This window comes from Zootoca vivipara, chromosome 5 (assembly GCF_965207765.1).
Source record: "Zootoca vivipara chromosome 5, rZooViv2.hap1.1, whole genome shotgun sequence".
Lineage (NCBI taxonomy): Eukaryota > Metazoa > Chordata > Lepidosauria > Squamata > Lacertidae > Zootoca > Zootoca vivipara.
In genome coordinates, this window is record NC_142588.1 from 7,016,119 (window position 1) to 7,034,825 (window position 18,707).

The window sequence follows — 18,707 nt, forward strand, 5'->3', positions numbered from 1 at the left end:
TTCACGCTACTCAGATCAATAAGCTATTCTGCACCTTTGGCTTGCTTCTGTCAGCGACAGCTGACTGACTGCCTCTAGAAAGCTTTTAAGCAGGGCTTTAAGGCAATGGCTCTTCCCTATCTGCAATGTTGGTTTTTCAGAGACTCTGGCTGTGGGGGGGGGGAAGGGTGCACTTAATTGTAATGAATTATAGATTTTGGTTGTCCAATGCTGTGTATTCACTTTACCTTTAAAGCTCAGTCGAAGCAGGTTCTTTCCTTCAGAGAATTCTGGGCACTGTAGTTTGTTAAGAAGAAGAGTTTGGATTTGATATCCCGCTTTATCACTACCCGATAATTTATTAAATCCATTTTATAGCCCTCAGAGATGGTTATAGTCACTGTGTCTTGTGGCTGTCAATGCCATAAGTTAATTACGCATTGTGTGAAGAAGTAGGTATTTTTATGTTGTGAACCTACCATCAGTCGACTTCGTTGGGTGACCCCAGGGACTTTGCTTTCCTCTACATCCCATTCCTGCCCAGTCTAACTTTTATATGAATTTCTGCATGTTCTGTGTGTATGTAGATCCACTGATCACGGGTAATGTACTGATGCTTTGGCTGAAATCCTAGGACTAGGCTTTTAAGTGTTCCCCCTCATTTCCTTCATGTGCAGAACACCTGTCAATTGCTCGTCACCTACCAATTTATTTATTGTATTTTAGCAATCTCTCTGAGGTTCTTTTGATGTGCGATCCAAGGTCTGTTTACTACCAGTCTGAATCCAATAGAAAAGGACTGTAGTCATATGCTGTGGCAAGAAATCTGGAACATTCTCAGCCTAAAATAGGATTAATTTGAAACATTTCATTTAGTGAAACTTTATAAGGTCCAGCTTTACTTGGCTTACACAGCCAATGTTTGGTATGTGATCTTCAACTTATAGAACCCCACAATGCCTTGTATTTCCTCTAGTATTTTATAATTGTGCTCATAAAGTCAGGAAAGGGGCATTGCAGAGATCTGGTTCGTTCTTTGCATCCTGTGCTAAATGTATTAGCCCTAATGTTAAATTGGGCAACATCTCTGGTTTCTTGTAATTGTTCTAACAAACCAAAGCAATGCCACATGTAGTATCCTGCTTTGCTTTATTTTCTGGGTAGCTTTCTCTCTCTCTCTCCTCACCCCTCCCCACCCCAACCAGATTGCATAACAAATAATCACACAATTTCTCTTCTTCAAACAAATAGCACTTGGAAACGTGGATTCCTTCCAATGAACCCTGCAAGATCTGCATGTGTCTAGAAAACAGGACCATCAGCTGTGCCATTCAGCCTTGTCCGACTCCCCAGCGTAAGTCAAGAATTCCCACCCTTCAAAAAGACATAACACTTGATTTACCGTCTAAAACTTCCCTGATTTTTCATGGATTAAGCTGTAGGTCAGACATTACCTGTGCTGTCCTTCCACCCCATGGCCCTGCCCATAGCTGCCAAGTACCCCGTTTTCTCCGGGGAAACCCCGATTTTACTTACCTTTTCCCGATGGTCCCCCGTATCACTTTGTCTCCCATTTTTCTCCGTTATTTTCTCCTGCCGGCGGCCATTTTTTTTCTTTCCGATTTGCCCTTCTATGGGCACAAAAAATGGCCGCTGCCGGCTTCAAAAGTCGCATCTGCACATGTCTGGAAGTGCATAGACGTGACTTCCGGTGTCGGCGGCGGCCATTTTGGTGCCCATAGATGGGCGGAGCGACACCGGAAGTTGCGTCGACGCAACCTCCGGTGTCACACAGCTGCCGGTCCCGGATTCTGCAGTCTTGGAAGGTAAGGCCCTGCCTTTTACGTGCATCCTGTAAAACACACTTAAAACCTGTGTGCAGACCTTTGTGTTAAACACATGAAGATGTGAAAATGAGCCCATATGCCCCTGGGCTGTTTTAAGTCCTCTTGTGTTCATTTAAAAGCCTGAGCAGGGCTAATTGCTCTTGCACAGTGTGGAAAGGCAATAACAAGGCACAGAGCCACTGGAAGAGACTTTTCAGGAGCTGCATTAGTTCCAACCTCTTCCTACACCGAAGGCCAGCCCACTCATGAGGCAAGGTGAGGTGACTACCTCAGGCAGCAGATCCGCACGGGTAGCGGATCCTGATGTAGATCTTCACTCACCTTTTCTTCCCCAATGGGGAGGGAGATTCCATCTTGTGATTTGCCTCAAAATGTCTTGGGCCGGCCCTGCCTCTACCGGTCATTGATTTCATCCCACCCGAGACAAGTGTTTGTATCTGTGAAGCCCTCACTACCAGGCAGGGCCAGTTTTTATATACAGAGAGAGAGAGCCTGGCCATTTTTGAGAAATATATGCAATTCTGGCCTCCAGGTTTGTGTCTGTAGAGGAGAGTGGCCCTTGGGGGAAAGGTTGGCTGTTCTTGTTTTGAGTATTAATGGACGTGGGTTATTGCTTCCCTCTTGCTGTAGCTCCTGCTTGTGGTTCCTGTGAAATTCCAAGATTACGAAGGGATTCTGAGCAGTGTTGCCCGTTCTACGAATGCGGTGAGTCTCTGAGGGAGGTCCTATGCACAGACCCTCCAAGTGTCCCTATTTTCCTGGGACGTCCCTAATTTAGAGAAGCTGTCCCACTTTCTGATTTGATCCTGGAATGTCCCTCTTTTCCTTATCTTCATTGGAGAAATGTGGGAGGGTATGGAGTTATCCTCAAGGCAATCCTGTGTAGGGAAGGTTTCCTCCCGACTGTTGTATTGTGTTTTTATATATGTTGGAAGCTGCCTGGAGTGCTGGGACAACCCAGCAAGATATGTGGGGTATAAATAGTAAAATTATCATTATGGAATGGGACATCCCTACACTCATTGGAAAAATGTTGGAGGGCTGTCTTCATGCAGCTGGCGTACAGAATGTAGCACTGAGAATCCTGACTTTGATTTTAAATGGAAAATCCAGGTTCTACCCCCTTGTGGGTACACATATAGGTTTGAAAATGTGACTCTTATTCAGATCTCGGGGGAGCCAGACAGAGGTGCAGCTAGAGGGGTGGGGGGGCACAGGGCGCCACACCACGGGGGCAGCACTTACCGCAAGGCCTGCAGCACACCCGAGCCACACATCTCTCCTGGGAGTGACGCGGTGGCTCGGGCACCTGCAAGCTCCGCGCTGCGCGAAACAGCAGTGTGGGGCTTGCGTCTGCCTGCCGCCACCCCCCCCCAGCCACCCTACAACTGATGGCAAGGCAGCAAGGGGACTCCTTGGAGGCTCTGTGCAGCGCACCTTGCCCTGGCTTGCCCCACCCCATGGGCTGCTTGCTCCACCCCCAAGCTAGGGCACTAGAACCAGATCTCCAGCGATTGGAGGAAGAGTTTCAGTGCCATAACTCTTGCCCATGACTAACAAAAGCAGAATAAACAATTAGGGCTGCCATACGTCTGGGATTCATCTGTCTAAAATTTCACTAAGCGGCTAAAATGTCCGGGGAAACCCAGGCATATGGCACCCCATATCAGGAGTATAGATTTCTTAGCGATTTACAAAAGAAAATAAGGGGGGAGAACAAAGCTCAACAACTCCCCCCCCCCAAATAAAAGCTGAACAACTTTTGTCTCTGGGTTTTCACTTTTTGAAATATGGCAAACCCTAAAATAATATATACTAATATCAAATTTGTTCCCTGAGAACCAATCCTTATGTAGCCGAAAGGGCACTGCCTGATCAGAAGATGGAGGCATTGGGGAGCTGTGGGGGTTTGAAAAAGTTCGGAGTAGAGAACCCCCAGGAAAAGCCCAGTGAGGACTGAGCATGTGCAGTGGCCGCAGAGTGCTTTTTGGGGAATTCAAATGGGTTCATCAAATAGGACATGGCTGTCTGGCTAGAACCCCAAGCAAGTGCGACATTTTGTGCTGCAAAACGGTAAAAATGCATAACCCTTGATTCCTTCCATTTTATGTTTTCTGTTTTCAGTCTGCGACCTGGTCAGTTGCAAAATGCCTGCTGTACCTCATTGTGAAGATGGTCTCCAACTTTTGCAGACGAATCCTGGAAAATGCAGGCCAGATTATGCATGTGGTAAAATTCCTTTGATACATCAAATACTGGTTTTACTTACTTATGCAATTCTTTCTGGTGCATGATTGTGTGTTTATGTCATAGCTGCCAAGTACCCCGTTTTCCCCGGGAAACCCCCGTTTTTACTTACCTTTTCCCGGTGGTCCCCCGTATCACTTCGTCTCCCGTTTTTCTCCGTTATTTTCTCCTGCCGGCGGCCATTTTTTTCCTTTCTGATTTACCCTTCTATGGACACCAAAAATGGCCGCCGGCGGCTTCAAAAGTCACATCTACGCATGTCCGGAAGTGCATAGACGCTACTTCCAGTGTTGGCGGCGGCCATTTTTTGGTGCCCATAGATGGGCAGAGCGACACCAGAAGTTGCGTCGACGCACTTCCTGACATGCGTAGAAGCGACTTTCGAAGCCGGCGGCGGCCATTTTTTTGCCCATAGAAGGGCAAAACGACGCCGGAAGGTAAGTCGACGCAACCTACGGTGTCACATGACTGCCGGTCCCGGATTCGCAGTCCGGGACTTGGAAGGTAAGGTTTATGTGTATGTATGAACATATGAGATGTGCTCTGTGAGCTCCATGTACTTGATTTCTTTTTGTGGTGTTTATCTTGATTGCTGCTGGTGGTTCTGTTTTTATTTTAATAGTATTATTTGTTTTTTGCTTGTTTATTTGTTAATAAATTATTTGCTGTTTTCACATTGTATTCACTGCCCTGAGAACACTAGCTTTTGGGCAGCATACAAATACTGTTTTTAAAAAAGCAAACGCTCCTTTTGCAGCTTGCTCGTCGCATAGCATTCTTTGTTTCTGGATTCTTTTGTTTCCTAGTGTGCAAAAAAGAGGATTGCAACCCACAGCCAATTGCTTTCTGCCCACCTCACCGGAAGCTTACTGTTAAGAAGACTCAGTGCTGTGATGAATTTCAGTGTACTTGTGACTGTGTCAATTCAACAGTGGCCTGCCCTGCTGGATACTTATCAACATCTCTCACTAATGACTGCGGCTGCACATCTACCACCTGCAACCCCGACAAGGTAAAAATAATGAATTGTCCTACCTGCATAGCTGCCAAGTACCCCGTTTCCCCCGGGAAACCCCCGGTTTTACCTACTTTTTCCCAGTGGTCCCCCGTATCACTTCGTCTCCCGTTTATCTCCGTTATTTTCTCCTGCCAGTGGCCATTTATTTCTTTCTGATTTGCCCTTCTATAGGCACCAAAAATGGCCACCGCCGGCTTCAAAAGTCGCATCTACGCATGTCCGGAAGTGCATAGACGCGACTTCTGGTGTCGGCGTTGGCCATTTTTGGTGCCCATAGATGGGCAGAGCGACACCGGAAGTTGCGTCGACGCACTTCCTGGCATGCGTAGAAGCGACTTTGAAGCCGGCGGCGGCCATTTTCGGTGCCCATAGAAGGGCAAAACGACACCGGAAGTTACGACGCAACTTCCGGTGTCACACGGCTGCCGGTCCCGGATTCTGCAGTCCAGGACTTGGAAGGTAAGGGTGTATCCAACCCAAATCCAGCTGGTACCTGAAGGTTGTGTCATTTTGCAATAGGGGTATAATGCATAGGGCTCCATCAGAATGGAAGGATAACATCAAAAGGAGATGGTTGTTAGATTTGATGAGGCCCTAAGCTCCTGAAGGTAATGGGGCCCTTTATATGTCCAGCTATCCTTTGTCAACAACAAATTGTCTCTGGCTTTTAGTGTTGAATATATGCTATCTATATGCTATCTGCTATATGCTATATGCTATCTAAAGCCATCTAGGTTTTTTGGGGGGGGGCCTAATAGAGGGGGGCCCTAAGCTATAGCTTCTGGCGGTTCCCTCACTGCGAGAAGCAAAGCTACAGGGAACCAGGCAGAGGGCCTTCTCGGTAGTGGCACCCGCCCTGTGGAACGCCCTCCCATCAGAGGTCAGAGAGATAAACATTACTATGGCCAGCAGTCAAGATACTACCGTGTTTCTCCTAAAATAAGACACGTCTTATATTTATTTTTCCTCCCAAAAAACACACCACGGCTTATTTTCAGGGGATGTCTTTTTTGTGTGTGTGTCTTTGCGGAGGGGGGAGAGACGGAGCGAGGCGAAACGGTGTGTGTGTGTGTGCAGAGCACAGACTGCCCACCTCGCGGGGGTAACCTCCTGCTGCTGCACCTGGGTAAGGAAAAGGGGACTTCTCCCTCGCGCGCACGCACACACGCACAAGAGCACCAGAAGAGTGCTCTTCGCGCTGCACTGTGCTCCCCGAAGCGGCAGCACGAAGAGCCCGGTGAGAGGCAGCTGCGGCTGCAGGTGAAGCCCGGGATCTGCGTGGGCGACTGGGGGCGAACGCACTGAGCGCTGCGGCGGTAGCAAAGAGGCGCCCGATCAGCTGAGAAGCGGGCTGATCGGGCGCCTCTTCGCCACCGCCGCAGCGCTCAGTGCGTTCGCCCCCAGTCGCCCACGCAGATCCCGGGCTTCACCTGCAGCCGCAGCTGCCTCTCAACAGGCTCTTCGCGCTGCACTGTGCTCCCCGAAGCGGCAGCGCGAAGAGCCTGTTGAGAGGCAGCTGCGGCTGCAGGTGAAGCCCGGGATCTGCGTGGGCGACTGGGGGCGAACGCACTGAGCGCTGCGGCGGTAGCGAAGAGGCGCCCGATCAGCTGAGAAGCGCTCCCCGAAGCGGCTCCCACCCCCGGCTTATTTTCGGGGGATGTCTTATATTTATTCTACTAATTAAAAGCCTGACATGGCTTATTTTTGAGGACCGTCTTATTTTAGGAGAAACACGGTAGTATACAAGTCCTAAGAGACCTACATTGGCTCCCAGTACGTTTCTGAGCACAATTCAAAGTGTTGGTGCTGACCTTTAAAGCCCTAAACGGCCTCAGTCCCATATACCTGAAGGAGCGTCTCCACCCCCATCGTTCAGCCCGGACACTGAGATCCAGCGCCGAGGGCCTTCTGGCGGTTCCCTCACTGGGAAGCAAAGCTACAGGGAACCAGGCAGAGGGCCTTTTTGGTAGTGGCACCCGCACTTTGAAACGCCCTCCCATCAGAGGTCAAGGAGATAAACAACTACCTGACATTTAGAAAATACCTAAAAGCAGCCCTGTTTAGGGAAGTTTTTGGTCTGTGATATTTTAATGTATTTTGGTGTGTGTTGGAAGCCGCCCAGAGTGGCGGGGGAGACCCGGCCAAATGGGCGGGGTATAAATAATAAATTATTAACATTATTATTATATACATAAATCCGGCACTGGATGTTATGGAAGGCAAACTCTGGCATGCTAAATGTCAATGTTTGCTTTTGAATCCTATCCTAAGTTTCTTTGCAAAAGAATTCAAAACAGCTCTGGGGGTTGCTAAAATACATAAGACACAATAAATGCAAAAAGCCCCAAACAAATACAAAGCAAGATTTACTGAAATCAGAATTATTTAATAAAACTGATAGCAGATTGTAGGTGCTTCCAGACAATCAGTTTATTGAGCATTCGTTCTGATTTGCTTGCAGGGAGATTAGATGACATTTCACGAAAGCAAGTGTCCTTCCACACTTTCCAGTGCATTTCTCTATCTCATGCCCCATATCAGAAAAAAATTACGGTGTTTGGGGGAACCAGATTTGTTGTGCAAGTTTTTTTTTTTTGGTTTTGCAAATATATAAAGCACTTGCTGGGACCCACTGTATCTGTATCTGCATCAGCATAAGAAGGATTAAACTGAGAGTGTGCCCTAAAAACAAACTCAAGGCTTCCACAACTGCACATTGTGAGGGATGTTAGCAATGGTGAACAAACTGATAAACCTGCAGTCATACAAGAAAGCTTGTCCACCTAACCACCTGATAAAGGAATTCTAGCCAGGGCTGTCTCTAGGCCTGGGTCCGGTGGCGCGGGGCACCAGGGCGCCAGGCCACCAGGGGCGCCGCTGCGCCTGCTGAGAGGCGCGGCGGAGGCCGCCCCAGGCGCACCTCTCAGCTGTTCAGCGGCTTCACGCCGCTCTCCGGAGGCACGCGGGCCTGGGGCCGCCTCCGCCCCGCACAGGGGCATCGCAACAGTGCCCCCTGGCCCAGGGCTGGCCCTCCAGGCGGCAGCCGCGCTGCACCCGCCCGCCCGCCACGCTGGGAAACGGGGCGGGGGCAGCTCAGGAGGGATCCATCGCACCACGGCGCCAGGGTGCCAGGTATGCTTAAGACGGCCCTGATTCTAGCTTTCCTTGCAACCCAGCAAAACCCTATGAGAAAACTGGTGTGCAGTTTTCTGTGAAGTAAATGTCACATTTTAATTATTGGCAGGTTTGCGTCCATCAAAATGTTGTCTATCCTATTGGGAAGACTTGGGAGGAAGGCTGCACAGAATGTACTTGCACAGATATGGAAGATGATGTTACTGGACTTCGAATTACAGAATGCCTTGAGAAGGAGTGCAATAAGATTTGTCCGCCGGTATGTAAAACTCCAAAATCTCCATTAGAATACCAGTTCTGTCTAATGGGGAAATTGCAGGTGGCATAAAGGCGGCAGGCTGTTCTTAGAAAGCACCCTTCCTCCTATGGCCCTGCTAGTCTTCTGTAGGGATGGGAAAGAAATTCGATGCAGACCTAATTTGCACATTTGGAAACAATAGGAGAACTTCTTTGCAAGTCACATTTATCCAATATACTACGGTAAAGTGCCATAAAATGCACATATTAGTGAAAGTAAAAATTTTTAAAAAATTCTTTCCACATCTCAAACTGATGTGGAAATGTGAAGAAGTGAACTTAAGATTGGAAGAATGAGAAACCAAGAGAAACAGAAAATGGGCAGATTCGTCCATCACTGAACTTCTTTCCCTTTCCCACTGCAGCTTCTACTCTAAATGGAATGGTTGGCTGATTTTCATACCTAACACTTTATATTTGTTGTTCTTTGGTAACAAAGTAGTTTAGTTTCATTTCATAACTACTGACCGGTGAGCTTGACATCGATACCAGGGAAGGTCCTAGAACAGATAATTCAACGGTCGGTCTGTGAGCACTTAGAAAAGGATGCTGTGATTACTGAGATACAGCATGGGTTTCTCAAACTTAAGTCATCTACCCATCTTCAAAACTTGCAGTTAGCTGCTTGGTGCTACAAAACCTAAAGTTCAAAATAATCTAACAAAATATAAAATATTTTTTTAAAAAAAAAACTGCTAAAATATTCAGTGTGAAGACTTGTGCAGTACAGTAATAATTTCTTTCTTAGCTGTAATTAATAATTTCTTTCTTGCTTAGCTGTAAGCATAGCAAACATAAAAAGGCATTCAGAGTTGAACCACACACTTAATTTCCTGGCTCTTAATTTCCTGGCTGTCAACACAAACAAGGAAACATGCAGCGGGACATAATTTTTCTCGTGTAATAGCAAAAAAGCACAAAAGGTCATCAAAAGGTAACTTCTAAAAGTGGATCTGAGGCTTTAAAAACCATACTCGGTCTGGTTTGCCTTCCTTCTGCTCCCTGGAGTGAGGCCTCACTGTTGATGGCACACAATGTAGGACACTGAACATATATCGCATGGGGACCTGTGTTAGCTCTGGCGCAACTGGGCGTGGGAACTGTTCCTTCACAGTCTCCTCTTAACCTAAAACTTTTTCCATGGTTTCATTCCCCTCCAGACCATAATGTAGAAGAAGACCTAGGCCTGCACATATTCTCAGTTGTGTAATAAAACAAATTCATTAATACATCGCGAACCAGTGTTGTATTAAATGTTCCTAGCCAGGTTATAAAATCTGACACCTATTGCTTGACTAATAGTAATAAAGCAATTTTAACTCTGGCTTCTGTTGTTTTCTTCAAGGCCAGTTGCCAGTTACGGTTGGTTTCACGCTCCAGATTCCCTGGCTGTGTGTGGGTTGTGGCAGGTAGTAAAAAAAGTTAAGAACTGACACCAAGAAAACTCCTTTGCAGGCCATCTAGTCTGCAGCCAACAGAATTTAATAACAGGCTAGCACTGCACACTTCTTTGCACACATGAGCAGAGCTGGTAACATGTTTGCTGGATTTTCAAAAACTTGAGGTGCAGCCAAATCACATTTTAAACACCCTTTGCTTTAAAGAGCAGGTTTGTTGGGGGCACTTTTGCTAGGGAGCCACTTAAAAAACAACAACATTTCCACAAACGATTATGAGCTATCCACACCCCCTATTGTCAGTTTTAAAAACCATTTTCATTCCAATCCCCCAAACAGATTTTTAAACTCCAGGGTGCTTAAAATGCAGCATGAGAAGTTCTGTGGCGGAAACTCAGAGGGGAAAAAAGTCCAAAAAGTCCAGGTGTGTTCACAGATGGAGCCTGTGTGCTCTTTTGGATCATGGACATCATAACTTTTTAGCTGGGAACTCCAAGGGACAGAGTAAAAATTATTTGTTGCAGGAGGGATGTTTTTCTTCTCTAAACCAAATCCACCATCTACTTCTAAAACATTGAATTCACAATGTTTCTTTGCGGAGAAGTACAAAAATGTTTTATCTGAGGATTTAAACATTGATAAGATTTTCAGTTTTTGCTAAAGCCTTTTCTTGTGGGTGGTGCTGTGCCGCTTGGGCTTGCCGATCAAAAGGTCGGCGGTTCAAATCCCCGCAACGGGGTGAGCCCCCGTTGCTCGGTCCCAGCTCCTGCCAACCTAGCCGTTCGAAAGCCCACAGTGCAAGTAGATAAACAGGTACCGCTCCGACAGGAAGGTGAACGGCATTTCCGTGTGCTGCTTTGGTTTTGCCAGAAGCGGCTTAGTCATGCTGGCCACATGACCCGGAAACTGGTTGTGGACAAATGCCGGCTCCCTCGGCCTTTAAAGCAAGATGAGTGCCGCAACCCCAGGGTCGTTCATGACTGGACTTAACTGTCAGGGGTCCCTTTATATTTACCTTTACCTTCCTTGCTTCAATGAAATACAGGGTCGTCTTTTTCAAACAGAAAATCAAATAATATTTTCTGTATATACCCTCAGCCAGGGGTAGCCAAGATGGCCTCCTCTGGATGTTGTTGGGCCTGCAGCTTGGCACCCTGGATTTTGGACACACTGGTTGGGGCTTCTGAGAGTAATAACCCCACACGGTATGGAGGGCACCATGTTGACTTCCCTGCCCTAAGTCATAGGTTCAAATTAGTGCCAACACTTTATAGAATGAAAACTTCGGCAAAAGACTAGTTCAGAAGCTGCTCTCAAAATGAGTGACTGCATAGAATCTCATCTCTCTTTTGTCTGTTTCAGCACCCCCCAATATTTAAAAAACAAACAAACTGGGGCCAAGCATGAAGCCGAACACAGCGTGACTTCAGTGCCTGTCTCCATCTCCTTCTGCTCCAGCTGTGGAGGGGAAGGAGGCAGCAGTGAAGTCATACCTGCCAAGTTGCTGTCGGAGAGATAAGGGACCGGGCGGAAGTAGCAGACCGGAAGTAGCGCTGCCGCCATTTTGGAACTGGGCAGAGCAGCATCAAAAGTCGCTTCTGAGCATGCTCCGCCCAGTTCCAAAATGGCTGTCGCGCCAGAATAAACTGGGGAAAAACAAAAAAATCCGTTTTTTCAGCTAGGAACAGCTGGGAAAACAGGGATTTCCCGGGGAATACAGGAGACTTGGCAGCTATGCAGTGAAGTATATGCCTGTGCTGCCCAGGGCGGGCACGCTCCCAAGGGGGGGGGCATGGTGTGAAGGGTGCCCTCCCAGGCGAAGGACAGCTGTTTGGGTGCCCGGGGGCAGAGCGAGCCGCCCATGGGGGTGGAGCAAGCCGCAGCTCCCAAGCCTCCCTCAAGCTGTCAAAATGAAGGGGGAAGGGGGAATGCCGCTGGCAAAGTGGAGCAGCTCTCCCCCTTACCACAACGGCTCGGGGTAGGCTTGGGAGTTGCGGGCAGGTGGCTCGCTGAATGTCACCCCCCTCAGTGAGGGCACCTGGGGCAGAAGGCCCCCACCCCACCCCTTCCTATGCCCCTGGAAGGAGGAGGAAGCAATCTTTGGCTGGTGGTGGTGGCAGGAGGTGGAGGAGGAGGCACCAGCCATGGGAGCCGTGCTTCTGCCATGTTCCTGGTCCCTCCAACATCCTGACGCATGGAACACCCCCCTTCCCCCAATCTCACAAGTTGGCTCTGCACTACATTATTATACACAGCCATATGCTGAAGTGTTGATTGTTGGGTACAATGAATTCAGGGTCAAATGGTCCTCTGATTCTTTCACAAAATACCAAGGAGCAACTCCTAATCTGCTTGCATGAAACACTTACTGTGTAGCAGTATTTTCAGAAAAAGAACTTCTAGGGCAGGCATAGGCAAACTCGGCCCTCCGGATGCTTTGGGACTACAATTCCCACCTTCCCTGACCACTGGTCCTTTTAGCTAGGGATCATGGGAGTTGTAGGCCAAAACATCTGGAGGGCCACAGTTTGGGGATGCCTGTTCTAGGGACTAGAAAATAAGAAGCATCAGTGCTTTTTCTTCTTCTTCTAATTTTGACTCAAGAAAATCACTGTTTTATAGTTCAAATTGGGAAAATAAATACAGTAAATGGACAAAAGTACAAAGTTTCACAAAATGTTTAGGGGTATGCGTACCCCTGCATCCCCCCAGAAAAAGCCACCGAGAAGCAGGAAAGCTGCACTAAAAGGGAAGGGAAAACACCAGCCATTGCCTGGTGTCCAAGCAACGTATTTATCAATCACAACTCTTGAATGGTTAAAACACTTGACAGGGATGAGTAGTCAGGCTGATCCGTTTCATAGATTGCTTTGAACAGGCATAGGCAAACTTGGCCCTCCAGCTGTTTTTGGACTACAACTCCCATCATCCCTGACCACTGGTCCTGTTAGCTAGGGATGATGGGAGTTGTAGTCCCCAAACATCTGGAGGGTCGAGTTTGCCAATGCCTGGCTTAGACGCATACCTGGACATTTTCCTTTCATAATTAGAGACTTAGCCCCTGCCCCCTTTTTAAAGGAAGCTCACAGTCTGGTGCCTCTTCCAGGGGTGTTTTGCACCTGCAGCCATCGGGTTGGTGACCCCATGCTAAACCAACATTTAGCTTTAGAGGCAAACCAGCCTCCTGTAACACTTATCAGGTTGCTAATGCAGCCTTGTGAAGTGGACTTTGAGCAAGGAAGCAATGATAGCTTCATCATCCCTTTCCTCTGCAAAGAGTGCTGTGTTGTGGGCTGGGTGGTCCATAATGGCCTTGCTTGCCCATAAACCAACGAAGACACCACATAAATCTTCTCAATCTAGCCTGCTGCTATTGCTAAGTTTGCCACAAGGTGGAGTGCTGCCTGGACCATTCTGGAGATTCTGAAGCATGATTTGTGTACACATCTTAAAACACAGCAATAATATAAAGCAGGTGACAACTTTGAAACCCTCCATGCAGAAACAAAATAACAAAGCATTTATTTCTTTATATGCTTTCTTGATTCTTTTTTCCTGGAAATTGCATTAATTATATAGAACCACTTTCAAAGCAGAATAATAGCCCTATTCCTGATTTTCAGAAATATTCTTTAATCATACTCACTTGTTGAATCATATGTAAATTGACCATGAAATATTTCCCAACCCTTCGGACCAGTGTATGACATAGGAAAACTAGAATATTTACTTCACTTGTAGTGGGATGTGATGCATTATTAGTGTAATAGAGGTTGACCATGAAATCTCTGAGTTTAATCACTAATATTTCAGTTTGATAGTTTTATTTGAAGTCACAAAGTTCCCCCAGATGTTCAACATGAGTGCAAAAGGACTTGCCATTAGATGCAATAAAGATCAAAAGGGTATTTATTTAAAGGAATGCTAGCATTTAAAAGAAAATAGCACATTTAATTTTTAAATAAAATATTTAACAAGTTAAAAAGACAGACATTGTCCGGATTTAAGGCATTAATACATGAAATACCAGGTCACCTTATATTTTGAAGACTTAGTATTATTCTTTTATCACATTAGAAGTACTCAAAGCAGTTTGCCATACATTTTCTTTGTAATCATTACCACTATGTAAGATAGGCCAGTTTTATTATCCCCATATTATAGAAGGGAAATGGAGACTGAATGGTTGCATTCAGCTGCCTTATAAGAAAGAATGTACGGTAGATTCAGACGAAGTTTAGTAGATGTAGAGCTTTATTTTATATCACCTTCCTTTCAGACATACTAGTATTCTTCCTCCCAGTTTTTCCTCTTTCCTGCTAATCTGTTATAAATTAGTGTGTGCTTTGCCCAGGGCAAATTAGCCCAGGGTAAATTAGTGTGTGCTTAGCCCAGGGCATTCTGAAAATCCTGGCTTTTTATGGAGAAATGGATTTGCCACAAACATTAAGGAATGTTGGCTGTCATTTCTGGCCAAAGTGAGATTTGAACTAAGGATTTCCTGGTTCACAGTTCATTCTCCTGCAGCGTGATACAGTTAGGCAGGTCCTGTTACGGGCAATATGACTTATTCCTAAGTAAGCATGTAAAGTTGTGGCTTCAGCTATTTTACCACAGCTAATAAGATTACCTGTCCGAAGTCAGTCTCTCCTGAGGGTACTCAATCTGGGGAAGAGGCTTGGGATCACGCAGCATGCCTGGCTCACCCTGGATCCTGAATGAAATTTCATGCCACACCACAGACTCTCCACCTTCACCTTCTGATACCCAGGAGATATTTTGGGGCGTGGGTGGCGCTGTGGTCTAAACCACTGAGTCTCTTGGTCTTGCCGATCAGAAGGTCGGTGGTTCGAATCCCCACCATGGGGTGAGCTCCTGTTGCTCTGCCCCAGCTCCTGCCAACCTAGCAGTTCAAAAGCACGTCAAAGTGTAAGTAGATAAATAGGTACCACCATGGTGGGAAGGTAAACGGCGTTTCCATGCGCTCTGGTTTCCATCACAGTGTCCCGTTGCACCAGAAGCGATTTAGTCATGCTGGCCACATGGCCTGGAAAGCTGTCTGTGGACAAATGCTGGCTCGCTCGGCCTGAAAGCGAGATGAGCGCTGCAACCCATAGTTGCTTTTGACTGGATCTAACCATCCTTTCCCTTTCCCTTTTTACTGCCTAAATGGATGAAACTAGAGATTAAGCATTTGCTACAGCTTCATTTTGAAGTAAATCACTTCCATGACAGAGATCAGAAGACAGACAATAACTGGACTGCATATTTCTCTGAATTATATGGTGTAGTTTTTTTTTACAAAATGTAAAGAAAATTTCATATTTTAGGGGGGAGGACACAGAAAAGCATGCAAAGATGAATATTTAAATCATAAAACGAATCCAAAACACAAAATTTCTGGGGACGTGCCTAAAATGTGTGCAATTTAAAAGCAATTGTGTGTGTGTGTTTAATGCTCAGAAAATGAGACAGAACAGATTTACAGTTGAAAACATGCAACACTGGCCCAGACTGGAAATTGGCTGATGCTTCCAGCTGGCTCCCTTGGCCTGAAAGCGAGATGAGTGCCGCAACCCCATAGTACCCTTTGACTGGACTTAACTGTCCAGGGGTCCTTTACCTTTTACCCAGGAGATAAGATGAAAGGCAGGAGATATAGAATGGGCAGAGGAGCAGGGCTGTTTTGTCATGGCTCCTGTTTGCTCCATCTCTTTGGCCTGACCCAGAGAGACCTTCCTAGACTGTGGAGTTGTCCTTGCACAGATGCATTGCACCAGATTCCACATCCTTACTTCAGTCTTAGTCTGACCCCAGGTGGTTGTTGTGGTTGTTTAGTCGTTTAGTCGTGTCCGACTCTTCGTGACCCCATGGACCAGAGCACGCCAGGCACTCCTGTCTTCCACTGCCTCCCGCAGTTTGGTCAAACTCATGTTCGTAGCTTCGAGAACACTGTCCAACCATCTCGTCCTCTGTCATCCCCTTCTCCTTGTGCCCTCAATCTTTCCCAACATCAGGGTCTTTTCCAGGGAGTCTTCTCTTCTCATGAGGTGGCCAAAGTATTGGAGCCTCAGCTTCACGATCTGTCCTTCCAGGGAGCACTCAGGGCTGATTTCCTTCAGAATGGATAGGTTTGATCTTCTAGCAGTCCATGGGACTCTCAAGAGTCTCCTCCAGCACCATAATTCAAAAGCATCAATCCTTCGGCGATCAGCCTTCTTTATGGTCCAGCTCTGACTTCCATACATCACTACTGGGAAAACCATAGCTTAAACTATACGGACCTTTGTAGGCAAGGTGATGCCTCTGCTTTTTAAGATGCTGTCTAGGTTTGTCATCACTTTTCTCCCAAGAAGCAGGCGTCTTTTAATTTCGTGACTGCTGTCACCATCTGCAGTGATCAAGGAGCTTAAGAAAGTAAAATCTCTCACTGCCTCCATTTCTTCCCCTTCCATTTGCCAGGAGGTGATAGGACCAGTGGCCATGATCTTGGTTTTTTTGATGTTGAGCTTCAGACTATATTTTGCGCTCTCCTCTTTCACCCTCATTAAAAGGTTCTCATATAAAGACCAGAACATACAATGACATTTTTTTAAAAAAGCAATTCAAACGAAGCCATAATCACACTCGCAACAGAGATACGCCCAAAAATTGTCAGTAAATGAAAAATAGTTTCAGCAGTTGGTGGTAAGCAAGTAGTGAGACTTTGGTAGGCTTCTTTGAGAGCATTGTTCTATAATATGAGTATTGTCTCCCAAAAGCCCCCCAGCTCTAGCTTTACAAGTAGAAAGAACATGGTGAAAAGTACAAGTGTCGTCCTCGGTCTCACTGTTGGATTGTACTTGTTTTGGCAATGCAAGTCAAAAGAGTTATTGTAACAGAATATGAGCCAGTCTCCCCACAGCTGCTGCTTATTATTACTCCCAAATCACCTGCTCAAACCTAGAAAATTACATAAAACGTTACCTCCTGGGACAAGTATTATTATTATTTCCCCCCACAAGTCTTGTAGATAGTGATCTTCATGCTGTCCATATGACCAACTTTAGGAATATTTATCACAGAAACATCTTGTGTTTTAAATCTTCGTTAAATTTTCTAAATCCCAACAGCATAATACAATTGGATAAACAATACAAGGAAAGCAGACATTCTGACGGTGAAAACATCCAGGTTAGCAGAAAGCTGAGGTGACAGAATCACCACAAATTTGACTGTGGCAGATGCAAAGCTTTTTTTATCACTTTCTGTACAATGTTCTCATATAATCATTTTGAAAAGGGACAGGAAACTCTCTTAGATTTAATAAATTTATGTTCCGTAGTATCAGAACTATTTAAATGCTTTAGTTGATGGTAATATGTTCGTACTGCTTTGGTTTATCATAACCTGTGGATTTGGCACTGTTCTGTCTTTTAGATGATGATAATGATTTGCGTGTTCAGACCTTTAAACCTCCCCCTTAAATAAATTCAGACAAGACTCAAATTTTGGTTTGGTTTTTGGCAGAATTTAGGCCACAACTTTATTGATTACATCAGGTGAGTGGTTGCGTAGGCTCTGGTTCGACTAGCTCCCTGCACCCTTGCAGGTAGCGCTGACCAAGGGCACCAGCATAGGTCAGCAAAGGGTGAACACCTGGAATGGCGGAAAGCCAGGAACAGACTATGTCCACCACCCAGATGTCCCCCTGGACTCAGGCACGGGCACAACCCCTCTCAGCGTTGACCAAACCATTTGAGTCCCTGGATTCCTTTAACAGAAAACCCCTTCACATAGGGATGGCGAGAGCATTCCCCCATCCCTATCACCTGAACCAGAGCCTATCCGCAACTTTACAAGCTACGTGGCAGGCGAAACCCAAATGGCCCCAGCCAATCAGCCAAGTGGGGGAAATTCCTGCCGTGCCCCTGTCTCAACGACAGACAACACACAACAGCATAGCAAGGTCAAGCGCACAAGCCCTTAAAGTAGGGAGAGGCGGGTGGGTGTTCCGATGCACGATCTGAAAGAGGAAGCTCTGGGACACGTGCATGGGCACATATAGGTCCCTCGATCCTTTTGGACTGTGTCCCATTGGCCTGATTGAACCCTGCATCAAGGGACCTACCAACTGGGTATTGTGGCTATCCAATCATACCCACCCACAACACAGGGTTTGGTTGCCAGGTCTCACCGCAACACATGCCCTCTTTAAGGGAGGACACAATGTACTTATTAAATTTGTATCCCACCCTTCATCCAAAGAATGCAGTGCAGTTTCCAACATAAACATACAAAATGAGAACACAAAATACATTAAAAAACAAACACAAACGAATTACCCCCTCCCACAAACACAGTTTAAAGGCCACAGATTAAAAGGCCAAAGGCCTGGTTATAGAGAAAAGTTTTTGTCTGGCACGTAAAGATAGCATATTTTCCGTGTATAACACGCCCTCGTGTCTATTTTGGGGGACTCAAAATTAAGAAAATGCACTATGCACTATCCGTGTATAAGACAACCCCTTATTTTAAACTTCAAAAAATTAGGAAAAAATATAGTCTTATACACGGGAAAATATGGTATACAGTGGTGCCTCGACTTACGAAGGCGATCTGTTCCATGGCGCTCTTCGTAAGTCAAAGTCTTCGGTTGTTGAAGCGCCTGTTTTGTGCGATTTTGCACTTCTGTGCATGCGCGGACCATGTGCGCTGCTTCTGCGCAGGTGCAGAACATGCGCTTGGCGAAAAGACTTCTGGGTTTGCCGACTTTGTAAGTCGAAACCTTCGGAAGTCGAGTCATTC

At 46.3% G+C, this 18,707-nt stretch overlaps 1 protein-coding gene across 1 annotated transcript in view; it reads left to right on the plus strand.

The window, feature by feature from the left end:
- Positions 1-18,707, plus strand: part of VWF (von Willebrand factor) — a 158,022-nt gene that overhangs the window by 113,352 nt on the left and 25,963 nt on the right. Inside the window, exons 39-43 of the mRNA XM_035138705.3 lie at positions 1,231-1,333; positions 2,457-2,531; positions 3,951-4,055; positions 4,880-5,085; positions 8,336-8,485. Of these exons, the coding sequence (XP_034994596.2) occupies positions 1,231-1,333; positions 2,457-2,531; positions 3,951-4,055; positions 4,880-5,085; positions 8,336-8,485 (639 nt within the window). The remainder of the gene's footprint in view (positions 1-1,230; positions 1,334-2,456; positions 2,532-3,950; positions 4,056-4,879; positions 5,086-8,335; positions 8,486-18,707) is intronic.